This window comes from Phyllostomus discolor, chromosome 3 (assembly GCF_004126475.2).
Source record: "Phyllostomus discolor isolate MPI-MPIP mPhyDis1 chromosome 3, mPhyDis1.pri.v3, whole genome shotgun sequence".
NCBI lineage: Eukaryota > Metazoa > Chordata > Mammalia > Chiroptera > Phyllostomidae > Phyllostomus > Phyllostomus discolor.
Genome location: NC_040905.2, coordinates 171,590,675 through 171,618,632, shown reverse-complemented (window position 1 = coordinate 171,618,632; position 27,958 = coordinate 171,590,675). Strand labels below are relative to the sequence as shown.

Genomic DNA, 27,958 nt, shown 5'->3' with positions numbered 1-27,958 from the left:
GGCCGCAGCCTCGCCGAGTGCTAATTGGCTCTTGGGCTGGCAGCTGCGGCGCAGGCGGCGAGAGCGCCTGCAGCGCGCGTGGAGGCGCGCGCGGCGGCCGAACTAGCGGTAGTCAAGCCTGGGAGCTGCAGGCTCGTGCGGGGCCCGCTCGGCCGCGCGCGCCCCCGACGAAAAAGGACTGGACAGTGCCGGGGCGTTCTCAGATCACCGCTCGCTAGAGTCCGGCCCCTCCCAACTGCGAATCCGGGTGGCCGTGATCCCTAGGTTGCAGAGCACTACCTAGGCCGCCTCTGACCAGGAAGGGGCGCGGGGACTGGGACTGTGGGCCTCTCGGTTAGCGAGCTGTGGGGTTGCGGAAGGTTAGTGACAAACGCGCGCTGGGCCGTCGCCTCTGCCGCTTTGCTTGGGAGAACTAGAAGTGGCGTCGGGTGAGTACCTGCCTGACTCAACAGCGCCACGCAGCCTCTCTGTGTTGGGCCTAGAAGTGTTTTCAGACTGTTCCTGCCCTGCAGCACGAAGCCTGGTTGCGTCTTGCGAGCCGCATTGGGGCTCTTACCACCCTAAATAGGCTGACACACGGCCTGCCAAGTGTACTCGTGGTGGCTTAGTGCTTTAACACCCCGCAGTTATCCTTAAAATGGGAGTCTGCCTCCCAGAGACCTTAAAGGTTCTGGGGAAGTCGCCGGGGACAGGGTCAGATCTTTATCCCGACGGAAGGTGGTCTTTTATTCCTCTAGCATTGGGGTTGACTAACCAGACGACCCGCCTGCTAATCATAAATGGTTTTTGCATTTTTATATGGCTGAAAAGAAATCAAAAGAATGTTTTGTGACACTTGAAAGGTATTCACATTTCAGTGTTTATAAAGTTTTATTGGAACACAGCCACGCTCATTTGCTTATTTATTGCGTGTGGTTGCTTTCACTTCACAACAGCTGCCCGCAAAGTCGGAAACATTTTCTATCTGGCAGTTTACAGAAGTTTGCCCACCGGTAACCCTGCAGGTTCAATCGCCAATGGGAGGCAAGGACTGGGGCACACAAGAAATGCAGCGTTCGCAAGTTGTATAGCACAGCCAATATTATAAATACTATGTTGTTTGCCGGAAGAAAAATTGAAAAAAAAAAAAAACTTTCTACATGGGAGCCTATGTAAAATAAAGCTTTGAAGTTACTGCTAGGGGTTATTGAAAGATCGAGTGTTAGGGGAAAGGGGAATGGTTTGCATATTCAGAAACTTCAGCCTTGGGAGAGTTCTGTTTACCAAAAGGAAGAAAAGTTTAAACAATACTAGGAAATGACTTCCCAGCTGCGTGGAAAAAATTAATCAAAATATCTATTAAATAAAATAAATGAGTGAGAAGTCCTGAAAACATTTCACTCTTTTAAAAATATCAAACTGCTCTTTCAGCAGGTAGAAAAGGAGAACCCTTCGTTAGCATGTTGTCACCCGCTTTTCAGGCCCTTTGTATTAGGGAGTTGCTGTATCCTGACAATCTGCTGATTCTGCACATGCCACCTCTGACCGTTTTGCAGTTTGGAATCCAAAACGTACCAGATTTAGTAGTGAAATAAATGAAATATAATAAACACTAACTATGAAAAGACTCAACATATTTTACTTAGGGTAAAAAAAGTATTAAACCAAAGTGTCCCAGGTTCGATTCCCAGCCAGGGTACATTCCTGGGTTGCAGGCCATAACCCCCAGCAACCCCACATTGATGTTTCTCTCTCTCTCTCTCTCTCTCTCTCTCTCTCTCTCTCCCCTCCCTCCCTTCCCTCTCTAAAAATAAACAAAAATAAATCTTTTAAAAAAGTATTAAAAATAATTAAAATTACTTCATAAGGATTTACTCTAGGATATCTTAGTTCTCCTACCCCTATGCAAATACTCTGTGCTGTTGAGGAAAGCTTTATGTTTATTGGGAGAATAAGTACATAAATATCCCAGGAATTTGGGGGTGTTTTATATTCCTAGTAATCAGATGTCCTGCATTGATGAGGCTGGAAAGTCCAGATGGTTTCTTTCTGGAGACATTCAGTGATTAACAGTATGCAGTTGATTAAATGTGTGTTTGTTTCATTGAGCCTGCTGCTGCATATACATATTTAGAGACTGGCAACTCTTGATTGAAAGCTTTTTCAGTGTGATTTTAAAATACTTCTTAAAGAGGGCAACAGGCAGTGAAATAACGGAGCACGGTGTTGAAGTGGACAGATGCTGGGCCTTAACTTAGAATTCACCTGAAGCTGCCCCCTGCATCCAATACTGTTTTTGAAATAAATTGCTTCTAGGATTGCTATACCCACTCCCTCCCCAGCTACTCATCGCAGCCACAGATCTTGCTTCTGTTTCTTCCATTTCCCCACCCTTCCCACCGCATTGTCATCCATTCATTGCTAAAGGACTGTACCTAATGTGGACCCAAACACTGTCTTCTACAGGCTAAGACTGCTAACTAATATAGAACTGGGGTTCATGTTTTGGTAAGAACTTGTACTTGACTGGGGGGATTCCCTCCAAGGCCAAGAGATTTTATAATAGTAGATTCTTGATTCTCCCTCATGCTTTGTTTCTGCATTGCTAGACTTTCCACCAAAACAATCCCCTTCAGCCTATTTTCCAGGGCCACAATCATGCTTACCTGTTATTTACATTTTATATAATTGATAGAATATCCTTGTGTGTATGCACAGATGTGGCAAGAAGCACAGGGGACCAATATTCCTTACCATTTCATATGCACAGCAACTGTATACCCATCAATAATGCATCAATATAAAGGACATTAATTATACATGAGAGCCTCACAAGCCAGTACATGTGCACCATTAAAAAGAAAATTTTATTGCATTTATCGGGGTGATGTTTACTAAAATTATATAGGTTCCTGGTGTACAATTCTATAATAATCATATGTATATTGTACTGTATGTTTATCATCCAAAGTTGTCTATCTCTATCACCATTTATTCCCCCTTACCCTCTTCTCCTGCCCCCTAACTGCCTTCCCCTCTGGTAATCACACTGTTGTCTGTGTCTACAAGTTTTGTTTTGTTTGTGTGGTTTTGTTGCTTAATTCCTTCACCTTTTCACCCAGTCCCCTAACTCCTCTCCCTTCTAACAGCTGTCAGCCTGTTTTCTTTATCTATGAATCAGTTTCTATTTTGTTTGTTTGTTTTGTTCATTAGATTACACATGAGTAAAATCATATGGTACTGGTCTTTTTCTGACTGGCTTATTTTACTTCGCATATTGTTGTCCAGGTCCATCCATGCTGTTGCAAAGGGTAAAATTTTCTTCCTTTTTTGCAGCTGAATAGAATTCCACTGTGTAAATGTACCACAGCTTTTTAAAAATTATATTGTATTGATTATGCTATTACAGTTGTCCCAATTTTTCTCCCTTTGCCCCCCTCCACCCAGCACCCACTATCCCTCAGGCAGTCCCCCCACCATCACTCATGTCCATGGGTCATGCATATAGGTTCTTTGGCTACTCCATTTCCTACACTGTACTTTACATCCCCATGGCTATTCTGTAACTATCTATTTGTACTTCTTAATTTCTCACCTCTTCATCCATTCCCCAAACCCCACTCCCATCTGGCAGCCATCAAAATGCCCTCTGTATCCATGATTCTGTCTCTGTTCTCCTTATTTGCTTAGTTTGTTTTTTAGCTTCAATTGTTGACGGATATGTATTTGTTGCCATTTTATTGTTCATATTTTTTATCTTAAATAAATCTCTTTACCATTTCATATAATAATGGTTAGGTGATGATGAACTCCTTTCATTTTTTTCTTATCTGGAAAGCTTTTTCTGCCCTTTGATTCTAAATGATATGTTGGGAACTTCCCTGCCTGGTATCAGAAGCTGTAACCTCTGTCAAGGCTAAGGCTGAGGGAATGACCTTGGACCATAAGCCACCAAGGAGACAAAAGCTTATCTCCCTGGGCAGGAGCACCGCTTCTGCTCCTTTTATTTCACCCTGCCCGGCCCCCAATACTTGGTCAGTTAGCCAATGATGGGTAAGATTCCCCAAGGGGGGAACGACTTAAGACAGGCACGATCACATGGGAGGCTTCCAAGGAAGGACTTTGGGGGCTACAGCAAAAGGGGGTGATGGACCCTCGCCCCTTGGCTTTGACATAGCCTGAGTTCTCATTGTCTGTGAGAAAATCTCCTAATCTCTTGGCTGCCTTAGTTTCCTTGCTCCACCTAAGCCTAAAACAATGACAGAGGGTGGTGTAGCCCTGTGCTGGAAAGGGCGGGTTCCCCGGTGATCAAGCCTAAGAAAGAATACGTAAAATCCTGTGAAACCTGCTTTGTTTAGAATGCTCTCAATTGAATGATAAGGGTCCAATGAAGAACTAAGTTTGTTCCTTAAAGTTTTTTACAGCTCTTTAGCTATCTGACCCTGACTCAAAATAGACCCTCAGAATTCCCTGTTATTTGATCCTTACTTCCCGACAATGAGTAATGAGCTTTACCTGAATTCCTGTGTAAATGAACCCAATAAAAGCCGTTGAGGAAAAGGCTCTTGGTCCTTCTCCTTCAAGAGATCAGCCACCTTTCCTCCCCAAGCAGGTCATGTCTTGGTTGACTAATTCTCATCTGTGGCGGATGGGGGCTCTGTGGGCAGAGCCCCACCACATCGATATCTTTGCTGGGAAGAGCAGTCTTGACTATAGGTCTCTGCTTTTCATGACTTTGAATATTTCTTGCCAGTCCCTTCTAGCCTACAAAGTTTCTTTTGAGAAATCAGCTGACAGTCTTATGGGAACTCCTTTACAGATAATCATCTGCTTTTTTCTTGCTGCTTTTTTCTTGCTGCTTTTAAGATTCCTCCTTTATCTTTCACCTTTGGCATTTTAATTATGATGTGTCTTGGAGTGGGCTTCTTTGTGTCCATCTTGTTTGGGACTTTGTGTGCTTCCTGGTCTTGCATGTCTATTTCCTTCACCAAATTAAGGAAGTTTTCTTTCATTGTTTTTGTAAATATATTTCCAATCCCTTGCTTTTTCTCTTCTCTTTCTGGAACCCCTATGATGTGAATGTTGGACTTCTTGATGTTTGTCCCAGAGGCTACTTATACTGTCCTCATTTTTGGGGGATTCTTTTTTTTTCTTGTTCTGAATGGTTGTTTTTTTGCTTCCTTATGTTCCGAATCATTGATTTGATCCTTGGCTTTATACATTCTACTGTTATTTCCCTGTACATTATTCTTTATTTCAGTTAGTGAATCCTTAGTTTCTGACTGGATCTGTTTCATGCTGTTAAGGTCCTCACTAAGTTCCTTGAGAACTCTTTTTTTTTATACTTTTAACATTTTCCTTGAGTATTCTTACAACCAGTGTTTTGAACTCTGCATCTGATAGATTGTTTATCTCCATCTCATTTAGCTTTTTCTGGAATTCTGATCTGTTCTTTCATTTGGGCCATGTTTCTTTGTCTCCTGATTTTGGCAGCCTGCCTGTGCTTGTTTCTATGTAGAATTAGGTAGAACTGCTATGACTCCCTGTCTTGGTATCATAGCCTAATATAGATGTCCTATAGAGCCCAGTGGCACAGCCTTCCCTATACACAAGCCGGGTACTTGAGGTGGGCCTTTGTGTAGGTGGAGTACACCCTCCTCTTGTACTTGAGTCTTGGCTACTATTGGCAGGTCAATGGGAGGAATTTACCTATGCCCATCAGCTGCAAAAATTAGCTGTGGCCACTCACCACCAGCCTCTACTCTCCGTGGAGGATCAGCTGTGCAGTGGCAGGGTGGTGGTACTCCAACATGATCTGTAGCTGTCCACTGAGTGCCCAGGCCCTGAGGTTTCCAGGGTTGTACAGGCCAAGGTCAACCCCAACCTGTGTTTTGCCCAGGGCCACCCTGCCTGAGCTATAGAGCAATATGAGATGGCTGCTGTTATGCTGGGCTTGGAGATTCCCAAGTGAAGCCAAGCTGTGAATCTAGGCTGGCTGCTGCTAGTGCTGTGTCTAGGGCCACTTAGCAAGAGGTACCAGGGCTGGAGGCTCGCTGAGGTCAGCTGTTGCTTGTTTGAAAGGATTTAAGAAATGTGAAGCTTGAGCCAAGACCAACCATTCATATAGAAAAACTACTGTTAACGGCTATAAATTGGGTGGGATGGGGACTGGAGATCTGTTGGGTTGGGTAGTGTTAGTCAGGTTGATGGAGTCTCAGATATGACACATGCCTGCTGGTTCGGTGGCTCTAGCTGCCTATCTGTCTGGGAGAAACCTGTACCCCAGCACTTGCCTAGATGCCAGTCACTCAGCTCCTCCCTGTATGCCACTGGTGCCTTTCAAGCTGCTACCCTGGTGCTAGAGCTAAGAGGGAGTGAGTCTGAGTAGGTGAGTCCATGTTTGGGTTCTTTAAGAACTACCTGGCACTCCAGAAGTTTCTTCCACTGACTCAATCCTCACTGGTTTTTGCAGCCAGAAGCTGTGGGGACTTATCTTCCTGGCACTGGAACCCTGGGTCAGGGTCTAGGTATGGAGCTGGGACTCCTTGATCCCAAGATATCCCTTGGGATTTTTATCCACCACACGTGTATGTGGGGCCAGCCTGTTCCATGTCTCCACCCCTCCTACCAGTGTGGGTGGATGTGGTTTCTTTAACTCTGTAGTTGTCACACTTCCGTTCAGCTCAATTTCTGCTGGTTCTAAGTGATAGTTGTTCTATAATTTAGTTGGGATTTTGATTTGAGTGTGCAGGGAGGTGAGCCTTGTTTACGTACACTGCCATCTTGACCGGAAGTCTTTATACCACAGGTTTTTAATCAACTCATCTATTGAGCACCATCCTTTCTTTGCTCTTGGTAATAAAATTCTTTGCAGCAGCTTAGAAAGGGGAAAGAAGTTAACGTCTTGGTCTAGTTTTGCTTCCCACTTTTACAAAACTTACTAGCTGTGTGACCTTAGGCAAGTCATCCATTTTCTGGGCCAGTTTCAACTTCTGCAAAATGAAGGTGTAAACTAGGTGAATTCTAAGATCATACTTCTCTAGTTTTGAGAGTTTAATGCTCTGACTATCCAAAAATGTGTGAGGTGGGGGCAAAGAATGACAAAGCTTTATGTTTCATTTTGGGTTTTTTTTTGCCAAGTGAGGACATCAATCTACTACTATTTACTGCCAACATAATTTCATAAGAAAAAGAACATTTATTATCAAAAACATAAGAAAGGTACCATCTCAGGATAAAGGGCACTGTCTCTTGTCCCAAAAAAGAATAGTTGCCAGCCTTGCAATGGCATATTAATAAATAAGAATAGGGCAAAATTAAATTCAAAAGCAGAAAAGTTATGAGGACAAAAAAGACCACACACTAAGCCTGACAAGCCCAGGGAGGCCTGCATGATGGCCTTATAAACTCAGAGGCTGAAAGTGACCACATAAGGATGGTCTGAACATAAAAATTCCTAACTAAAGCAAGTCTTGGCGGGAAGTCATGTCCTGGGCCTGTAACTTCCTTGGCAAAGGTCAATCTTTACCTTAAGTGAACCTGCCTATTGTCCTTTTGCATCTAAGATAACAAACCCTTGGAGTGTCAGAGTAACCCCCTTTTTCCAGACCACTCAGTATAACCTCACACCAGAGTCTACGGACCACAGAACCCCTCATTGTGATCTTGTTCCCCAAATAACCTCTCCGTGTGCTGTAAATAGTAATTATTAACTATTCTGTATCCACCAATGGAAAAGAAGTATGTCTCTGTTTTACTCTTTTTTTTTTTTAAGATTTTATTTATTTATTTTTAGAGAGGGAAGGGAGAGAGAGAGAGAGAGAGAGAGAGAGAGAGAGAGGGAGAGAGACATCAATGTGCGGTTGCTGGGGGTTCTGGCCTGCAACCCAGGAATCTACCCTGGCTGTCTGTTTTACTTTTTATCCAATTTCAGAGATTTACCTGCATTGCTTTCTCCCGCCTCCCTAATCTATCACCAGTGAATCTCATGAAACCCCTTTCTTGTCTCCTCCTTTTATTCTAGCACTTAAAATAAGCCACAAAATTGCCACTCTCCAGAACACTTTCTGAATTGTGAGACTGCTTCTCAGCAACTGTTGTCAGTTTTGCTCAAATAAACTCATGAAAAGTCTCTACAGATTTGGACGTTTCTTATGTCGACAACAACAGTATAAAAATTTACAATACTCATGTTATACAATTGTTCCCTTGATATGCCACTCAGTTTGGATGGAATAGATACTTAACAGTGCAACCCCTGGTGCAACTCAGACATCCAGCTTGTTCAGTTATTTTTTTTTAAAGCATAGCCATTGTTGAATTCTTGTCTCACATAGGCTTTTTAATGAAAGTGGAGCTGAACCTTAAGCAGTTGCTCTCAATTTGGAATATTCTGGATAAACTGAGAAGACAACAAGGAACAACAGCCCTCTCTCTTCCAGGCTCTTCTCCCTGCCACCTCTTCCCAGGAGAAGTCTGCACACAGGTCAGAGAAGGGAATTGGGAGGGCTGCTGGGAGCCCCCAGCTCAGGGACCCCTCACCCCAGACAGCACATCCTAAGCCCTGATCACCCAACCAACGGAGTCAGGAATAAAGAGCAACTTTTCTAAGATTGGTCTCAGTGAGCGTCACCTTCTCACTTACAAATGTGAAAATGACCCATTGGAAGGGACTGCTGTGGAGAACTCTAGATGACAATGTACGAAACTGCCCTAACAACCCCTAGACCAGGGATCAACAGACGCCAACCTGTGGCTAAAACCTGTCCCTCTGCCTGCACATTTGCCGTCAATTTCCTGATAGGCAGCACTCACTTTCAAATCCAGTAAGGGAAATGTTATCAAATAAAAAGGAATATTATTCTTCTCATTTGTTGACATGTATTATCTAAAACAATTTTACTCAGTTATTATTATGTTTTGACTTTCATCAAAAAAAACTATACAAATTTGTTTTCTCTCTTGTCATATAAATAATACTTCCATAATAACCTAGATTTTGCCTCTTGGCCTACAATGTAGTCTCTAATATTTACTACCTGTCCCATATCTAAAAAAAAATGTCTCTCCTGGCCCTAGATGTAGGCTTTTGGGTGAGGAAATAGTACCCTGAAAGGGCATTGCCTCCCCATTTCAGAAGGGGGAAGAGAGAGAGAGAAGCTATGCGGCTCACTTAATAGGGGTTAAGGGCCATCTCCCAGTGATTGAATCATGCGGGTAAAAAGGCAACCTGGCTAAGGGGAGTGTGAAACTCTAGTGAGCTGTGCAGCCTAGCAACTCTTCCTCAGCCTTGAAAACAGACCTTCAAGCATAAATGTTTTGCCCCAGGGCCCTTTTCAGTTCACTTGACTTGGGCATACAGGCCCTGAGCATGCACCATCAGTTGGCACTTAACAGGAGAGTGACAGAGCTAAACTACTACAGGCATGCCTCATCTTATTGCACTTCACAGATGTTGCTTTTTTTTACAAATTGAAGGCAAGACCCTCCTCCAGCAAAAAGAGCATAACTCCCTTTATTCCAAGGTGGTCTGAAACTGAGCCCACATTATCTTTAGGTGTGCCTATACCATGTGAAGCTCTCCCGCAGAAGGTGGATACAGCCATCTTTCCTCCTCAGCTGGCCCTCCTAATTTAGGACTCTTTCTTTTACCTCTTTAGACTTCTAAATGATAAGTATTTGACTTTTTTTTTTACTTTAGGAAATTCTAGGAAGACATTGTCAAAGTTAATTATGAAAACGTTTGTCATTGGAATCAGTGGGTGAGTAGTTTTGCTACAATCAGCTGGTCAACACACTCAGGATGTCCAAAAGGTGTTTTCCTGTGGGGTGGACGTGGTGGGGGAAGGAGAAGCAGTGAGGATTCCTGAGTCCTGGGAAAAGCAGGCCACAATTGAATGTGAAACAGTGGAGCGCTGGCTACCAAATGCTACCAGAAGGTGGGAGAGTGTCCTTATAAACAGAAAAACAGGAAAATCAATAAGCAAAGTTTTCCTCCTTTATCATCTGATCAGTCAGATGCTGCTTTGGTTTAGGATGGTTTCATTCTCCACCTGGCTGCTCCCCCAGCATGACATTGGAGAAAATCTATCATTTCTTTTCTGTTATGCCCAGCTTTGGACATGTGAAATATGGAACCACCTCACCTGACAGGTGTGATAAGCTAAAATGGACCTCCCATCTAGTCCCAAAGTGGAGAGAGGTTAGAGGGAAAGGAGACATCATCTCCTCTGTGATGTCTTCATGGTAGAGGGGCTTGTAATGAGCCACTCCTCCATATTGCTCCACTGTGCATTGAAACAAAGTCACAATGACCATATGCAGCTTCATATACGTATTTGCATTAAAATGTGCTACTCATATTCCATGTTGCATTTGAACCCTGTGAAAGTTATACCACAGACAAAAAATTCTTTTGTTTCCAACACAATAACTGTATTTCTTGGTATTACCCAATTCACTTGCCCCATAGTTAGTTACCTTTCTCCTCAATCCTTCCCAGCTTATTTCTTAATCATTTATTACATCAGATCTACTCATGCCTGTGGTTTTGCCAATAGAAAAACATTATCTCTGAAAGAAATAATTTTTTCTTAGATATTAGATATTGTGTTAAATGTTTTATTTTTTTAATGTATCCTTCTTGGTATGTTCCATTTTTTTTAATTCTTTTTTTTTTTTTTTTTTTTCCGTTCAGTGTGACAAATGGTGGGAAGACCACACTGGCTAAAAATTTGCAGAAACACTTTCCAAACTGCAGTGTCATATCTCAGGATGATTTCTTTAAGGTATATATAAGATTTCTTAGATAATTTATTTAACTACAAAAAAAAATTCTAGTGGCAAAGTTAACTGAACTACATCCAAAAGCCTTTGCTGAATGTTACAGGTTTTGTAGTGAAGGTAGAGTCAATGCAATAGAGTTACTTATCCACTAGGTGGCACCCCTATTGGTGCTTTGATTTTATTTATTCTCATCGTCTAAAGTATTTATTAGTTTATTGCCTCTTCGTTCTACAATTGTATTTTTTCCGCAATGCACAGTTTTTATGTGTACTTTATCATTTTTTTTAGCCAGAGTCAGAGATAGAGACAGATGAGAATGGATTTCTGCAGTATGATGGTAAGTAGATGAGCTTGTGAAAACATGCCCTAAAATTCATTTTTTTTGCAAACCCAAATACTTCACAATCTGCAAAGACATTCTCAAAAGTGTGTTTAAATGTATTACAGTACTTTAAACCTACATTTGTAAATGTTTCTGATTTATGTTCAGCTATTTTTTAAAATGAAATCTTTTCCCCGATTTTATATTTGAAACTGAAAACATTGATATGATACAGATTTTTCTTCTGAAGCTGGGGCAAGGTGTGTTCCCTGGTGCTCTCGTCATCCCAGCCTGGGGAGTACATAACTGACCATACTTACCTTTCCAGCCCTGAGTGTTACCTGGAGCAAACCTGAAGCACTCATCTTCCGAGTTTTCCTTCCCAGACAGACCCAGGTGGTACTGGGAAGTGGGTTTGGTTTTTGTTTTTTTTCAAAGATCAAAAAGGGTAGTGAATATTTTTTTAGATGGATGCACCTCACTCCTCTATCCAATGTAACATGGCTTTTAAACCAAAGGATTAAAGTTCATCAGAAAAAGTTTATTTTGCTATAAAGCATATCATGCTAATAAACTATATTTAATGGTATTATCAACTTTCATAACTAACAAAATGATTATTGAGAGTGTATTCAAATTAGCAACCAATAGAGTTCTCTTGAGGAGACATAAAATGTATTCTTTATTTTTAACTTTGATAACCTTGGAGAAAAATGTTGTATAGTCTGTACTTACATACACACGCTAGTTTTAAGAGAGGCAAAGTCCTTGACTTGCTGTTCTGTCCGTTCTTGTGTCTTGAGAAGCAGCCTGGATATTTTTTTCTTCTCTTCCCCTCCTCTAAAGGTTAATAAGGAAAATTATCACAAAATAAGAGTCAAACAAGGAAAAACTGTTTTCAAAATTGATAAAGAATTATTCCTAGTTTAAATGTTCTTGCAAACTGATAAGAAAACTAGTAATATCCCAATTGAAAAAAAATGCCCAAGAATGTGAATAAGCTATTCACAGAAGCCAAAGTTTATTTGATAATGTGCAATAAAAGATCAACCTCAATAGTTGTCAAAGAATTATAGTTTACTTTTTTCTCCACTTACCTAGTAAACTGATTTCTAAAGGAATGATAATTATCTAATGATAGCACTGACACAATAAAACAAAAACTGTCACAGGTGGGAGCATAATGAATTGGTACAGCCTCTTTGGAAAGACATTGAGCATATGTCCCAAAGACCTTAAAATATTCATGCCGTGTGTGCAAGTGTCCATTTCCAAGAATCTATCTTAAGGAAAAATTTGAACTTTTTAGGTAAATGTACAAATTTAAAGTAAGTCAAGGTAATGTTCAAATCTTTATGATAACCCCCAAGGAGTAATTTTTAAATGTTAGCTATCAAGTTTATAAATAGCTGAAATCACTAAAATATAATTGATAAATACCAAGTAAGAAGTTAAAAGAAGTAAAAAACAAAGATCTTAAAAAATCAAAGAATAGTATAAAAGTAGAAAATGAGCCCTGGCTGGTATGGCTTAGTGAACTAAGCGCCAGCCTGTGAACCAAAAAGTCACTGATTCAATTCCCAGTCAGGGCACATGCCTGGCTTGTGGGCCAGGTCCCCAGTAGGGGGTGTATAAGAGACAACCACACGTTGATGTTTCTCTCCCTCTCTTTCTTCTTCCCTTCCCCTCTCTCTAAAAATAAATGAATACAGTCTTTTAAAAAATAGAAAATGATAGTAAGCTAATAGATTTAAACTAAATACATTAGTAGCTACCTTAAGCTAAATGAACTAAAATATTCCAAATATTATCAGACTGGATTTTTTTTAAAGCCAACAACCAGTCTCTTATAAAAGACATATTATATTTAAATATTAGGATGTAGAAAAGTAGTCAGTAAAAATCTAGAAAAAGATAGTATATCATGTAAATACCTACTGAAAGAAAACAGGTGTAACTATATTAATATCAAAGTAAACTTTAAGGCAAAGAGTATTACTAGAGATAAAGAGAGATCGATTCAACAGGAAGATAGACAATCTAAAATTTGTATGCACCCAATAATAAGCAAAATCTGAGAAAACTGAGAGGAGAAATAGATACATCTATAATTATTGTGGGAGATTTTAATACAACTTTCTGAAAAACTAATGGAATAAGCAGGCAGAAATCATACGGTGTAATACAATTAACAAACTTGACCAAAGTGGCATATATAGAACATGCAACCAACAACAGAATACACTTTTTTTCTCAATAACACATGGCACAAACATTAACCAAAGTGGAGGCATATGCAAGGGCATGGAGCAAGTCCTAATACTTTTCAGTCAATTCAAGTAATAGGGATGCCCCCATCACAGAGAACTGAATTAGAAATAGATAGCTAAAGAGGAAGTAAAAAAGTCCTAAGAGTTTGAAAAATAATCAGTACCTTTTTTTTCCTGATTTTAAAAAGTTTTTCTTATGGAAAATTGTAAACATATTCAAAAGAAGAGGGGGAGTTGTGGGGAGAAAATGGAGATAATTGTACTTGAACAACAATTAAAAAAGAAGAAAAAGTAGGCAGGAAGGTATAATGAATTCTCATGAGTTCAACATTCAGCTTTTATAATAATAAACTCTTGACCAATTATATTTTATCTATACTCTGACTCACTTTCTCCTATATTATTCTGAAGCAAATCCCAGACATCGTCACATTTTATCTGAAGCAAAACACATGTTCCAAGGGTTAAAGAAAAAAAAAAATCACGATGAAAATAAGAAAATATTTTTAACTGAGTTAAATATGTTAAAACTAATGGTATTTCTGGTTCTAGCCCAGATGGATTGCCCCCATTCCTTGCTATTCCTCCCTCTTACAACTAAAAGTCCTGGATGGAACACAGCAAACAAAGGGAAGACTGAAAGACGAAGAGAAGAGAGCAGACTGACTAGGGTCTTGAGTACTTGAGGAATAACATGGCTGTGAGTTGTCACAGTTTTCTTTTTGCCTCTTATACATTCAGGAAGGGGTGCAGAGGATTGCGCAACATGGAGTCGTTAATAGGTACAGACAAAAACAAACGAAAAAAGACCAGGAAACCTGTTCCCTAATGAAAGGACCAGCAAAGGGTGGCCCAGCAGAATAGAAAATCATGTCGTCACTTTCTATTTTTCCACCCTACTGAAGGCAAACAAAAAAGAAAAAGCCGTCCTTCCCTCATGGTAGCAGGGCCACATATGGAGCAGGACTCCTGAACCCACCAACACCAGGAAGGTGAGGTGAGTTGCCCTTCATGCCATGCATAGGGATCATATCAGTGAAGCCAAACAGGGACTGGACTGCCACCCCCACCTGGCAGCAAAGAAGCAGGATGAGGCGGTGTGAGGCGGTGCTGGTTGGTACTCCACACATTCCTCACCCAGATAGGTCAGCTACCATCAGCAGAACTCAGTGGAGAGCTGAATTTCCACCCTTCACTGAGCAGCAGTGAAGCCACGCCAGCGCTTTCTTTTCCCTTTCTCCCCACCAGGGCAATAACCCCCATCCAGTGTCAGTGAGGCAGGTTGCTAAACATACCCCCCACCCCTGCAGTCAAACTATACCTAATCAGGTAACTACCCACAAAAAAAGAAGATTAAATAGGCTTAAGAGCCTCCCCACCTAGTGCCCAAAATTTCCAGGACAAGACTGAATGTCACTTGTCCTATCAGGAACCAGGCAAGGCTCAACTTGAATGAGAAAGACAATCAACAGACACTAACTTTGTGATGACACAGAAGTTGAAATTATCTGACAAAGTATTTTCACGCAGTTTTATTAAAAGACTTCAGTGAGCAATTGTGAACATTCTTGAGTCAAGTGAAAAATTAGACCACTTCAGGAAAGAAATGCAAGATGTAAAAAAATTGCCAAGTAGAAATTTTTTTTATTTTTTAATTTAATTTTTATTGTATTTTTTCTCCATTACCATTTACTCCCCTTATGGCAACCTCCCCCTAACCTCTCCCCACCCCACTAGCTGTCATCTGCTCTCCATCTATGAGTCTGTCTCTGGTTTGCTTGTTAGTTCAGTTTGTTCATTAGATTCCATATTTGAGTGAAATCATATGATATTTGTCTTTCTCTGACTGGCTTATTTTACTTAGCATAATATTCTCCGGGTCCATCCATACTGTCGCAAAAGAGTAAAATTTACTTCTTTTTATGGCCAAGTTAATATTCCATTGCGTAAATGTCCCATAGTTGTTTTATACACTCATCTACTGATGGACACTTAGGCTCCCTCCATAGCTTAGTGATTGTCATACTCTGGTTTCTCTTCAGATCGTATAAGTCTTTCGCCTTTTACCATATCTTGGCGATTATATATAATGCTGCATTGAACATGGGGGTGCTTATGTTCTTTTGATTTAGTGTGTTCGTGTTCCTTCAGATATATTCCCAGAAATGGGATTGCTGAATTAAAAGGCAGATCCATTTTTAATCCTTTGAGGTATCTCCATACTGCTTTCCACAGTGGCTGCATCAGTCTGCATTCCCACCACCAGTACAAAAGGGTTTCCTTTTCTCCACATCCTCACCGGCACTTGGTTATTGATTTATTGATGATGGCCATTCTGACAGGTGTGAGATGGAATCTCATTGTGGTCTTACTTTGCATTTCTCTGATGATTAGTGACACTGAGTATCTCTTCACATGTCTATTTCCCATCCATATGTCCTCTTTGGAGAAGTGTCTGTCTAGGCCCTTTGCCCATTTTTAATCGGGTAGTTTGTTTGGTGTTGCATTTTGTAAGTACTTTATGAATTTTGTATATTAACTCCTTATCAGATATATCAGTGAATATATCTTCCCATTCTGTGGGTTGTCTTTTTATTTTGTTGATGATTGCCTTTGCTGTGAAAAAACTTTTTAGTTTGATATAATCTCATTTGTTTATTTTTTCTTTTGTTTCCTTTGCCTGGGGAGATATATCGGTTAAAAAGTTTTCTCAAGCAGTAACTGAGATTATGCTGCCTATGTTTCTATTCTAGGATTTTTATGGTTTTAGGTCTAACATTTAAGTCTTTGATCCACTTTGAATTTATTCTTGTTTGTGCTATAAGAAGGTGGTCTAGTTTCATTTTTTCTGCATGTGTCTGCCCAATTGTCCCAAAACCATTTATTGAATAAACTATCTTTAGTCCATTGTATGTGCTTGCTTCCTCTGTAGAATGTTAATTGACTATAAAGGTGTGAGTTTATTTCTGGCTTTTGTTCTGTTCCATTAATCTGTGTGTTTGTGTTTATGGCAGTACCAGTCCATTTTGATTGCCCAAGTAGAAATTTTGGAACTGGAAACCAACAATAACTGAAATTTTAAAATTCACTGCATGAATTCAATGGAATAGATATAATAAAGGAAAGAATCAGTGAGCTACAAGGCAAAATAATAGAAGTTACTCAGTCTGAACAACAGAAAGAAATAGATGAAAAAGAAATGAACAGGACAATATACAGGACAATAACAAAATATCTAGCATATCATTGGAGTCTCAGAAGAAGAGGAGAATGTGGTACCGAAAAAGTATTTAAAGAAGTAATGGTGTAAAACATCTCAAATTTGGCATAGGACATAAATCTAAATATGCAAGAATCTGAGTGATCCCCAAACAGGTGACACAACACTGATCAAGAAAAAAGGATAGTAGCATTACAGATCCTAGAGGCACTAAAAAGATGAGGGTACTATAAACAATTTATGCAAATAAATTAGGAAACTTAAATGAAAATGACAATTTCCCAGAAAAATATAACTTGCCAAGACTAACACCAGAGCAAAGTGAAAATCCTATTAGCCCTATATCTATTAAATAAGTTAATCCATAATTTATTTAACTAAAACCTCTGTAAGCACAGATGACTCATTTTAGCACTTCTGGAGTGGGACTCAGAATGTGCATCCCTAGTTAAGTCCCAGGTGCTGCTGATGGTGCTGGTCTGGATACCACACTTTGAGAATCACTTTCATGGTTACTTTATAGAGTTATAATTGTAAACTCAAAAAGTATGCACATTTTAGAGGTTGAAAAGGACATCTGTTCTCTGAAAAAATTTAAATGATTTATTCTTATTTACCTATAAGAGCTCTTTATTTATTAAAAATATGAGCTCTGGCTGATGTGGCTCATGGTTCACAGGCCTGTGAACCCAAGGATCACTGGTTAAATTCCCAGTCAGGGCACATGCCTGGGTTTCGGGCCAGGTCTCCAGTAGGGGGCGCGTGAGAGGCAACCACACATTGATGTTCCCCTTCCTTTCTTTCTTCCTGCCTTCCCCTCTCTCTAAAAAATAAATAAACAAAATATTTTTTAAAATAAAAATATGAGCTCTTTACCAAATACATTACAGATCTTTTCCTCAGTGTGTCATATATCTTTCAAACTAATTTATCGATATTTTGTCATTCAAAAATGTTAAGATTTATGTAGTCATAGGGTAATAGAAACTTTAAATAAAGCAATATTAGCCATGAGTTTATGTTGTCAAAGCTGCCAATGGGGACATAGTGTTCATTGTACTTTATTCTCTACTTTTGTATATGTTTCAAATTTTCCATAATAAAAATATTTCAAACATACTAATTTCTCAATATTAGAGTTTAAAAGTGTCTAAAAGATTTGTTATTAGATTTTTTGGAGGGTAAAAAGCATTTGTTATTTTATATACTTATAGAGCCCATGATATATTCATGATAAAAAACTGTATCATAGAATTTTATTGTACTAATTTCATATTTTTGTATGTTGTTTGAAGTGCTTGAAGCACTTAACATGGAAAAAATGATGTCCACCATTTCTTGCTTGCTGGAAAGCTCGAGACACCCACAGGGATCAACAGACTGGAGAAGCACTGAGGAAGTTCCCATATTAATCATCGAGGGTTTCCTTCTCTTTAATTATAAGTAAGCATCCTCACTCAAATACTGACTCTGAGCGAATGGAGAAAAAACCTCGTGAGCTAAATAATGCTGTTGTTTTAGGCCCCTTGACACTATGTGGAATAGAAGCTACTTTCTGACCATTCCGTACGAAGAATGTAAGAGGAGGAGGAGGTAAATTTTGAAATTGCCTTTGTAGATTGTGATTCAAAAGACAAAATTTACTAAAAACAAGAAAAGTATCATTATTAAGCAATGTGTATGCCATTTTTCAAACAGGGGAAGCCTCAACTCTTACACAATGAGCAAAACCTTTTTCCATAAATAATCATCCACATGGAGTAACACAAATTAGGTTTCTAAAAAAACACCCTTATAAGAGTCATTTGGCTCTTTTCTCCTAAGTCTTCAAATGAAAGAATTCCATGTTGATTATGATTTTAAGTTAGTTGGCCTATATTCTGCTAGCCTCGAAGAACACCAATTAGTATAAAGCTTAATCCAACATATCAGTATTTCTATCACTATTTACACTGATAGTTGTCTCTTAATTGTTTTATAAAAAACTAGAGGGGGGAAATGATTGAATGATAGTGATTTAAAAGTAATGTTTTTAGAAGACTAATTTTTGGGTGAGTGAACTAAGTCCATTTCATTGTCTTTGTAACTGACATTGAGTCTGAAAGTCTAAAATGTCTTATCTTAATCCTGTTTAGATTCAGTCTCTTGTGATTTTCCCATTATCCTGACCATTATTATACTGTACCTATGTATGTTCCTATCAACATAAAATTTCCTACATGTTTTAATAGTACAAGGGTGTACCAGCCTCCAGACCCGCCAGGATACTTTGATGGCCATGTGTGGCCCATGTATCTGAAGCACAGACAGGAAATGGAGGGCATCACATGGGAAATTGGTGAGTGCCCATTCCCCCCCAACAGAAGGCCTTTTACTTGTCATTGCCTCAAAGTACACAAAAAGAAAGGACTTTACAAGGCATGTTTCTCATGTATTACATTGTAAAGGAATACTTTAAGCCGTGACACTCTGGGCTCCCCATCTTCTACAACTGGCTCTCCTAGCTTCTGCTGCACTCTCTGTGGCTCTCATCGATGACTTGTTGGTGTTTTAGATGGTCATTTATTCAATAAATGTTGATGAGTGTTTTCTGTGTGTAGGTGCTGCCCTGGTGATACATATCAAGGGCAAGAAGACAGATCCATTTCCTACTCTTAAGCGCCAACATTCTGTTAGGGAAGCAGACGTTAAACACAGTAGCTACATGAGCATGTCCTTTCTAGTGTGCTGAGTGCTGTGACAGCAAGCTCTTGGGGGACTGCCTAAGTCTCAGTGATCCAGCCACATTTATACCATGCTGACAGGTGTAACTAGACCAAGGGACAAGGGTTGGGGTAGAAGATCACCACAGACAGTGGGTATGGTACATGAAAAGATGAGCACCTGAAAGAATGTTGGTGTATTTGTCATAGAGAAAAACCAAGGACAAGAGGTGCTGCTGTTAATACAGGAAAGATCCAAACCCTATAAGGCCATAGGCCAGTTAAGGACTGTGCCATTATCCCAAGAAAAGTGGGGAGACCTCTACAAAGAAGTTCAAACAAGGATGTGATAGATAGATATCAGGTTCTTGTTTTAGTGAGATCCCTCTGGCTATGTGGAAGGTGGATGTAGAGGGTGTGATATTGGACATATGTGCTCAATCGAAGTAATGATAGTGTAGATAGGAGGGTGTGGGAAACTGAGGTATCAAGGACAAACACCTTGGAACGTGGCAGGTACTATTTTGGAAAACAGAGGAAAGTGAAGGAGTTGCAGGTTTTTAAGCCAAGAATGCAAGTCTGTTTTGCACATAATGTCGTTGAGATGCTTGAAAGACATAAAGCAGCGATTTGGGAGTAAGCATCTGGCTCTGAAACTGGAAAAGCCAGTGTTTGTGCTGCTTCTCACCACCAGAACCTATAAGCATAGACAGGGATTGAATCTTTTTGTGTGCTTTATTCAGATGGCCAGCAATTTGAGAAGGCAGTTTGTTAGGTGTCCTAGCAGACCATCTTACATTTCCTTTCAAGCCAGCCTTTTTATAAGGAGGAAAAAAGTGTAGGTAAAGGATTTGGAATTCAGGGAAAAGGTTAATCAGATAAAAGCTGTGGTCTGGCAATTTTCCTAACACCCGTTCATCTCGTTGACTGGTGATTCTTTTTTTTCTTTTTTTAAGGTTTTATTTATTTATTTTTAGAGAGGGAAGGGAGGGAGATAGAGAGAGAGAGAGAAACATCAATGTGCGGTTGCTGGGGGTTATGGCCTGCAACCCAGGCATGTACCCTGGCTAGGAATCGAACCTGCGACACTTTAGTTCACAGCCCGCGCTCAATCCACTGAGCTACGCCAGCCAGAGCGGACTGGTGATTCTTTATCTGTGTCATGGGCTGCAGAGATGTCTCTCCCTGGAGCACAGTGGCTCAGATACCATCTTGATTGCTTGTATACCCTTTGGAGCACAAAGGTTGAATTGTTTATGGTCTCTTGGAGTTAGGATGGACCATACTTTCAGTTCCTGAAACAATAGCTTCTTATATGCATTAACTACAAAGATTATTAACTATTACTTAAAACCAAAATTTTCCAGCTCTTGAGTTCCCCCATTCAATCTGTAAGCCCCAGCTGATAGCAGACTGCTGGGATACAGAGCTCAACACAAAGAAACTATAGGAGGCAGAGAGAGAAGGCTGTTGGCTGGCCAAAAAAATCAGAACTGATATATACTCAATTCTGAAAAGAATAAAGTGAGTTTCCCATATTGTGAGAAGCTTCATGGACTCCGAGTGGCTATATCAGAACCATGCAGAAAGCACATGGGGACTCCCCATGGTCTAGCAGCCATTATAATCTCTTCTTCGGTCAAGTTCAAACCCTTCTCCCTATCCCCAGAGCTGCTGCTGAGGTTCAAGCCACAACACTTCCAGTGTGGACCATGGCTCTGGAGGCGTCCTCTTCTTACTATTCCTCTCTCCCTCTCCATCTAAAATATGAATCTATGTCCCTGCCTTGCTTAATACCTTCAAAGAGTCTCCCGCCTCAGTTAACACCTACCCAGGCAGACATCAAAGACAAAGGCACAGCCTTGCCCTAAAACCTCATCTCTCCACTGTTTCTGCCTCCCCACGTCTTTTCCAAACTGTGCATCTTTTTCTTAACAGGCAAAATTCTCTCCCACCTCCCTATTTAGGCAGTTTTCTAACTGGAAGGCCTTTTCCTTCAATACATATAACTTCAACTTTTTCTCCAAAACTGACTATGGCAGTTTTATTAAAAATCCGTATCTTCTGGGCCTGGAGAATTCTGATGTGGTACACATTTGGTGAAGCCCAGAGCCCTACATGGTTTAAGAGGCTTCACAGGTAATCTTGTTGCATAAGTAAGTTGGAGAACTACTCCCTTAAATAATTCTTTCAAGGAAGCACCTCTTCAGTCCCCCTAAAGTGACATATTCACAATGCCACTTAATTCTTTTTCTTCCTTCCTTCCTTTCTTTTTTTTTTTTAAATAATGTTCACATCAGCTAATGCACATTTCTCTGTAATTAACCAACTTTTTTTACCTGTTATTCCTGGCTATAATCTATTTCTCTCTTTAATGGTTGTTGGTTTCTTTTTACTTTATGGTCCTGGGTTATTGGGTTAAACATACTTATTTTCAAGAGATATCAGGTGCCAAATTAAGCACTCTATAGTAATAAGACTGTTAGCATTTGAATTGCTCCCTTTTTCTCTTTCCAGTTTACCTAGATGGAACAAAATCTGAAGAGGACCTCTTTTCACAAGTGTATGAAGATCTAAGACAAGAACTTGCAAAGCAAAAATGTAAGTATTGTCCTATTGAAGTGGATAGGGAAGGAACAGCTAGGATTATGGTTCATCACATAACCAAAAATGGAATACCAGAATGCTAATATAAGAGTGATTGTATCCATTCATTCAATGCTTTGAAGATAATTCAAAATCAGAGACTCTGAATGGGTTCGGGGACTTGATTATTTTTTTAAGGGTGAATATATTCACCCTACATTATATGTCTTAATAATATTTATGTTATGTAATTTAAATATTTTAGTGGACAGTTACTATTTCAATGACACTGAAATTATCCTACGACTGAGTAAAGTTAAAATGTTGGTGGTCTTATTTTAATGTCTAGAGCTCCCTTCTCCTTTATTCCTCTTAAAGATTTTCCATGCCCTGGCCAGGTGGCTGTGTTTGTTTGAGCACTGTCCTGTGCACCAAAAGGCTGCGGGTTTGATTCTCGATCAGGGTACATATGGGAGGCAACTGATCTCTCTCTCTCTCTCTCTCTCTCTTTTTTTCTCTCTCTCTCAAAGCCAATAAAAACATATCCTCAGTAAGGGTTTAAAAAAGTATTTTCCATGAATTTCTATTTCCCAAATGCCTCAGAAGTAAAAGCAAGATTTTAAAAATTATTGAAATAAAAAAAATGTTTATCTTCACCTGAGGACATTTTTTTCATTGCTTTTAGAGAGAGAGGGAGAGAGAGAAACCCATCAATGTGAAAAAGAAACATTGGTTGGCTGCCTTCTCCTACATGCCCCAATCAGGGATCGAACCCACAACCTAGGCATGTGCCCTGATGGAATGGAACCTGTGATCCTTCAGCCTATGGGATGACACTCCAACCAACTGAGCCACACTGGCCAGGGCTCTTTAAAAATTTTTATATTAGACAACACATTTTGCAAGTAACAGAGGTTCTCCTAAATTTTGCTTAAGCAAAAAATGTACAGGGGCAGGAGTTACTGACACACATCAGTCACTGGCAGACGTCGTGTCTGTTGGAAGCACTGTCCTCCTAGGCCCAGCAGCCCCAGTGCAAAAGGACAGTGTATCCATTTTCAAGGTTGTCCATGGGCTGATAAATGTTGGAGCTGGGTGTTGGGGTAGGGGTGTACATGTTATTCTCACTGCTTTTGCAAGCATTTAAAATTTTTTATTTTAAACAATTTTTTAATTTATTTTTCAAATATACTTGACATTCATATAGCTTTATATTAGTTTCAGGTGTAAGCATAGTGGTTAGACAGTCACTTAGAGTAATCTCCCCAATATTTCAGGCACCCAGCTGGCACCACATGAAGTTATTACATTATTATTGACTTTCTATTCCCTATGCCGTACTTTATGACCCATGGCTGATTTGGGACTACCAATTTATACATCTTAATTCCTGTGTCTGATTCACCTAGCTCCCAACACCCCTCCCCTTAAATAGTTTTTTTTTAAGCAGTTTTGCATTTTAGCCTAGCTGAAAATTCCCAGGGAAGACTTTGATTGATCCTACTTGGGTCACATGACTTTTGCTAAACCAGTCACTATGGCCAGGGAGATGGTATACTCTGACTAGCTAGGACTGGATCATGTACTGATCTTGTAAGTTAAATACACCTCCTAAAGCCTCCTGAATTAAAAGGAGAAAATTCTCCAAAAGGAAAGCAGGACAGGAGGTAGAAAACAGAAGAAGGGGGATAGCAAGGCATGCTGGAAAACAAAACTATAGATGTAGCTGCTGTTAGATCTGAACTGAAAGGATTTTCATGGCTATCTCATGCAAAATGCAGTCATCAGCTGACTCAAGAGAAGACAGTGTAAGTCACTCCAGCAGTGAAGAACATCACATGCTTTTTTATAGAAAGAGGGAAAGGGAAGGAGAAAGAGAGGGAGAGAAATATGAATGTGCAAGTAATAGACAATCATCAGTTGCCTCTCACATGTCCCCAACTGGGGACCTGGCCCACAACCCAGGCATGTGCCCTGACTGGGAATCAAACCAGGAACCTTTTGGTTCGCAGGCCAGCACTCAGTCCACTGAGCCGCAGCAGCCAGGGCAAGAACATTACATGCTTTTTTTGGTGAGACACAACTGCCCTAGTCCCAATGTCATCATCTCTCAATAAGAATTAGATTTATCATGTCCTCAGTAAATTCCTGTCTATCTGGGGACTGAGTCCAGCCAAGCAATTTATTGATACTACATACTCCTAATTTCAGGATCAGCCCTTCCTGTAGGCATGAACCCATTTGAAGAAATTTCAGGACCATAATTAAATTACTTCTTAGTGGAAATTATAATTCTTGCCAGATATGCCTACCCACCCCTGCCATCTGTTAGTGTGATGAAAGGCAGACCTCTCACAGTGAAGCTCAGGGCACCAGCATGAATGGACACAAAGGGTGGAGGGTGAAGGGAGGGGCTCTGCCTTTGTAAATGATAGCACCTGAGCCAAAGCCATTTTTACAGGGGTTATTGGCTTCCTTTCTGTTCCTAATGAGGTACTTCAAGAGCGTTTCAGCAGCTGGCCACCTAGACTTCTCCATCCTCTCAGTAACAGCCAGTGCACAGGTCCAATTCTCCCTCGGTGACTAAGTCACATACTGGAGTTTGGCCTTATGCTCCACTTGCTGATAAAAATTAAAGGATCCTTGATCATGTACTTCAGGCAAATGGCACCTAGTTCCATACCAAATGCCAGCTTTTGCCATCTGGTCCAGGGCCTAAGAATAGCTGGCATGTTTTGACAGGTGCTGAAAGCCCACAAGAAAGTACATGTCCGTGAGTGTTACACCCTCTTCTTTCTTTGCCTGTGTCCTAGAGGCCTGTAAGGAAATATTTAACTATACCTTTTAAGGCCATCTTGTTTGTATACTAGATATTAGATAAAGTTTAAAAAGAAGAAATTGCAGAGTGGCAAAAGTAGGTTTACAGTTGTGAGTATGCAGAACACAGAGCTAATTTTTGTATTTTTAGTATTAATTAATTATTGTATTTTCCAAACAAACTGTAAATCTACTTTTGCCCAACCCCTGTATGTAACAGATATGTTAATAGAGAAATAAAATCCAAAGCAGATCAGCTTTTGCTACATCGAAGACTTTTATGTTTTTTCCAGTTGCTTAAATAAGTTACTATGTTATATTAACCCACCGTCGTTCCCATTTCTCCCAACCACAGCGTCCTGGCAAAGCCAACCCGGAGGGGTCCTCAGCAAAGCCTGCTTTAACCCTCAGTTCAGGACTGAACTAGTGGGGAGGCCCTCTGACCTTTCCGCTGACTACTCTTTAAGCTTCTCCTAACATCTCATAAAACTGCTTAACTAATTTTCCACTCCGTGCATATTAAATAGTAATTGTGATAAAATAATAATAACAAAAGGGAAACAACAAAGATCGGATTTAATTAAAAATGCAACAATAAGTGACCCGGGTGAGTAAGGATATGAAGCTATGTATTTAATTCAATCCTTATTTAACCCTTAATTCAATCCTTATTTAAATCCAGACTTTGAGGCAAAATTGAATCATTACCTGTTCTTACTATAACAAAATAGTCTAGCTTCCAGCAACATTCAAACTTCCTTTAAGAAGGTTCATTTTCATCTCATTATAAAAGTATATTAATTACAAAATAAAATTTTAATGTAAGAGCAAAAGAGAAAAGATAATCACCTATATTTCCACCAGTCAGCAGTGTTAAAATTTAATGAGTATACACCCAATGTTTTGGCTGTTCACATTCATATCTTCTGTATGGTTACATAGTTTACATGGTTAATTGTGATGCTCATTTCTTTTTTAAATTAATATTTAATACTTAAGGAACTTTATAGAGTCCATTATATAATGAAATTGAATAAAACTAATAAATAGCTCTCCCAGTTAAAGGATTAAAGGTAAAGGCTGAGTTCTGTGTTGCTCATTGAAAGTGAATTATAAGACTTGACGTAAACGTCTTAGTGCAGAAGATGTCACATGTCTACTTTCAAATAGGAATAAGAAACTTCAAAATAGGCCCTGCCTGTGTCACCCAGTTAGTTGGAGCGTTATCCCAATATGCCAAGGTTGTAGGTTCAATTCCCAGTCACAGCACATGCAAGAAACAACCAGTGAATGCATGAATGGATGGAACACCACATTGGTGTTTCTCCCCTCTCTCTACTTCTCTCCCTCTCTCTCCTCCTTCTCTAAAATCAATTTTTTAAAAATGTAATTACTGTAAGAAATTTTTAAAAGAAATTTGAAAATAAAAATGTAATCAAATGTTTATATTTTTCTTTTTGGCATTTTTCTATACTGAATTTAAAATATAATATCTAATTACAAAGTAATAGTAGCATAATAGTTCAAACTGACAAGATTATTGAGTCATTTTCCAATTGTTGGATATTTGGCAAATAACATGCTATAAAAATATCTGCACAGATTGCTGGTTTTCTTCTTGAATTACATTAACATTTTTCAGAGTAGCAATTGCTTGGTCAAAGATTATAATCATTTTTAGATTTTACATATTTCAAAGATTAAATATTATACTAAAAAATGTGTTCCTCCAACATGAGGTGTATAATAAGAATGCAGTAAGTTTATCGCTGGGTTTCTAAGTCAAAGTCACTAAATATTCGACTAGGCTTCCTTGGTTTAAGAAAAATTATTAGGGGATGGCTTGGGTGGGGGAGGTGGGGGGGGGGGATGGAAACAGCTGTACTTGAACAACAATAAAAAATTAAAAAGGAAAAAAGAAAAAGAAAAAAATGATAAAAAAGAGAGAAAGAAAAAAATTCCTGGTCAGGGCACATGCCTGGGTGCAGGTACAGTCCTTGGTTGAGGTGGTGTGAGAGGCAGTCGATCCCTGTTTCTCTCCCTCTCCTTCTTCCTCCTTGCCCCTCTCTCTAAAAATAAGTAATTAAAATTTGTTTTTAGAAAAGAAAAATGATTAAAGGCAACAATACTTATTTCCCCAAATCAAGCACAGCACTCCAAAACAAAAATTCTGCAGCCAGCCACCTTTTGTGATATACTCTAGTTCTCAAACTATTTCATTCCTTGAAGTCAAGGATTACTGTACCAATGGCAAATGACATTGGATATCTGATCTTAACATAGGCTTAAATTTAATGCAAGGATTTAAAGAATGAGGTTTGGACTCTATTAAGTTCTTTACAGAAAACCAGCATTTCTGGTTCCAGAATCCCTGTAATCTTTTTTTAATATTTATGTATTGATTTTTTGAGGGTGGGGAAAGAAACATCAATTTGTTGTTCCACTTATTTATGCATTCATTGGTTGATTCTTATACGTACCCTGACCAGGGACCAAACCCAAAATCTTGGTGTATGGGAACAGTGCTCTAACCAACTGAGCTAGCTGCCCAGGGCTAGAATCCCTGTAATCTTAACAGCCATAGAATACTGTTATCAGTGTAAAGATTTCATAAAATGAGAATTGGAATTCTCCACTAATTTCTATCCTGTTTATTCCCAAGGTCTGCAAGTAACAGCATACAAATAGAAGGCACTGAATTCTTCCTGGGTGAACTAAGAAACTTGACCAAGAACCTTATTCAAGAACCTTAACCAAGATATAACATGTGCTTTGTTCTAATGACAGCTGTTTTTTCATTTGTTCTAGCATACATGATTTCCCAACACATGGAACAGTAAACAGTTATCCAGGCCAATAGTCAGGAATTTATGTTAATGAGTTGTTCTCATTCCAAGGAGTACATAGATATAGAATAATAGCTAATGAACAGTGAAATCAGTTCCTCTATGCCTGTGACTGTCAAACTTCTCTAAATGAGAGCCAGAGTAAGGGATAAGATTTACCTCACAACCCAGTATAAATGTAATCTGTCATTTGTGTGTAAGCATGTCTACATTTGTATGTACGTTTGTGTGTGCATGTATGTGTGTGGGTGCGCACACGTAATCAAGTATCATAAAACATTTACCTTATGTGTGATGTACTCTGGTGTTTTTCTATTTTTGATTTTTAAAAACTATTAGTTACCATCCCATATCAATGTCCACCTCCTGCAAATAATGGTATTGCCAGGAGTACCAGTCCCATTAAATGAATCAACAGTTTCCCACAGTAA

General features: G+C 39.5%; 1 protein-coding gene across 2 annotated transcripts; it reads left to right on the top strand.

Moving 5' to 3' along the window:
* The first annotated feature begins 76 nt into the window (after nucleotides 1-76).
* On the top strand, nucleotides 77-27,958 carry NMRK1 (nicotinamide riboside kinase 1). Of its 2 annotated transcripts, none has more exons than XM_028515892.2 (10): nucleotides 77-428; nucleotides 8,316-8,464; nucleotides 9,680-9,740; nucleotides 10,676-10,766; nucleotides 11,053-11,101; nucleotides 17,872-18,019; nucleotides 18,098-18,169; nucleotides 18,808-18,914; nucleotides 21,796-21,879; nucleotides 25,037-25,991. In XM_028515892.2, the coding sequence occupies exons 3-10, from the start codon at nucleotides 9,712-9,714 to the stop codon at nucleotides 25,156-25,158; spliced, it is 702 nt and encodes a 233-aa protein (XP_028371693.2). In that variant the 5' UTR covers nucleotides 77-428; nucleotides 8,316-8,464; nucleotides 9,680-9,711; the 3' UTR covers nucleotides 25,159-25,991. The 2 variants fall into 2 exon arrangements, with proteins under 2 accessions (XP_028371693.2, XP_028371702.1); XM_028515901.2 differs by lacking the exon at nucleotides 25,037-25,991 and adding an exon at nucleotides 27,344-27,958 and having other exon boundaries at nucleotides 101-428.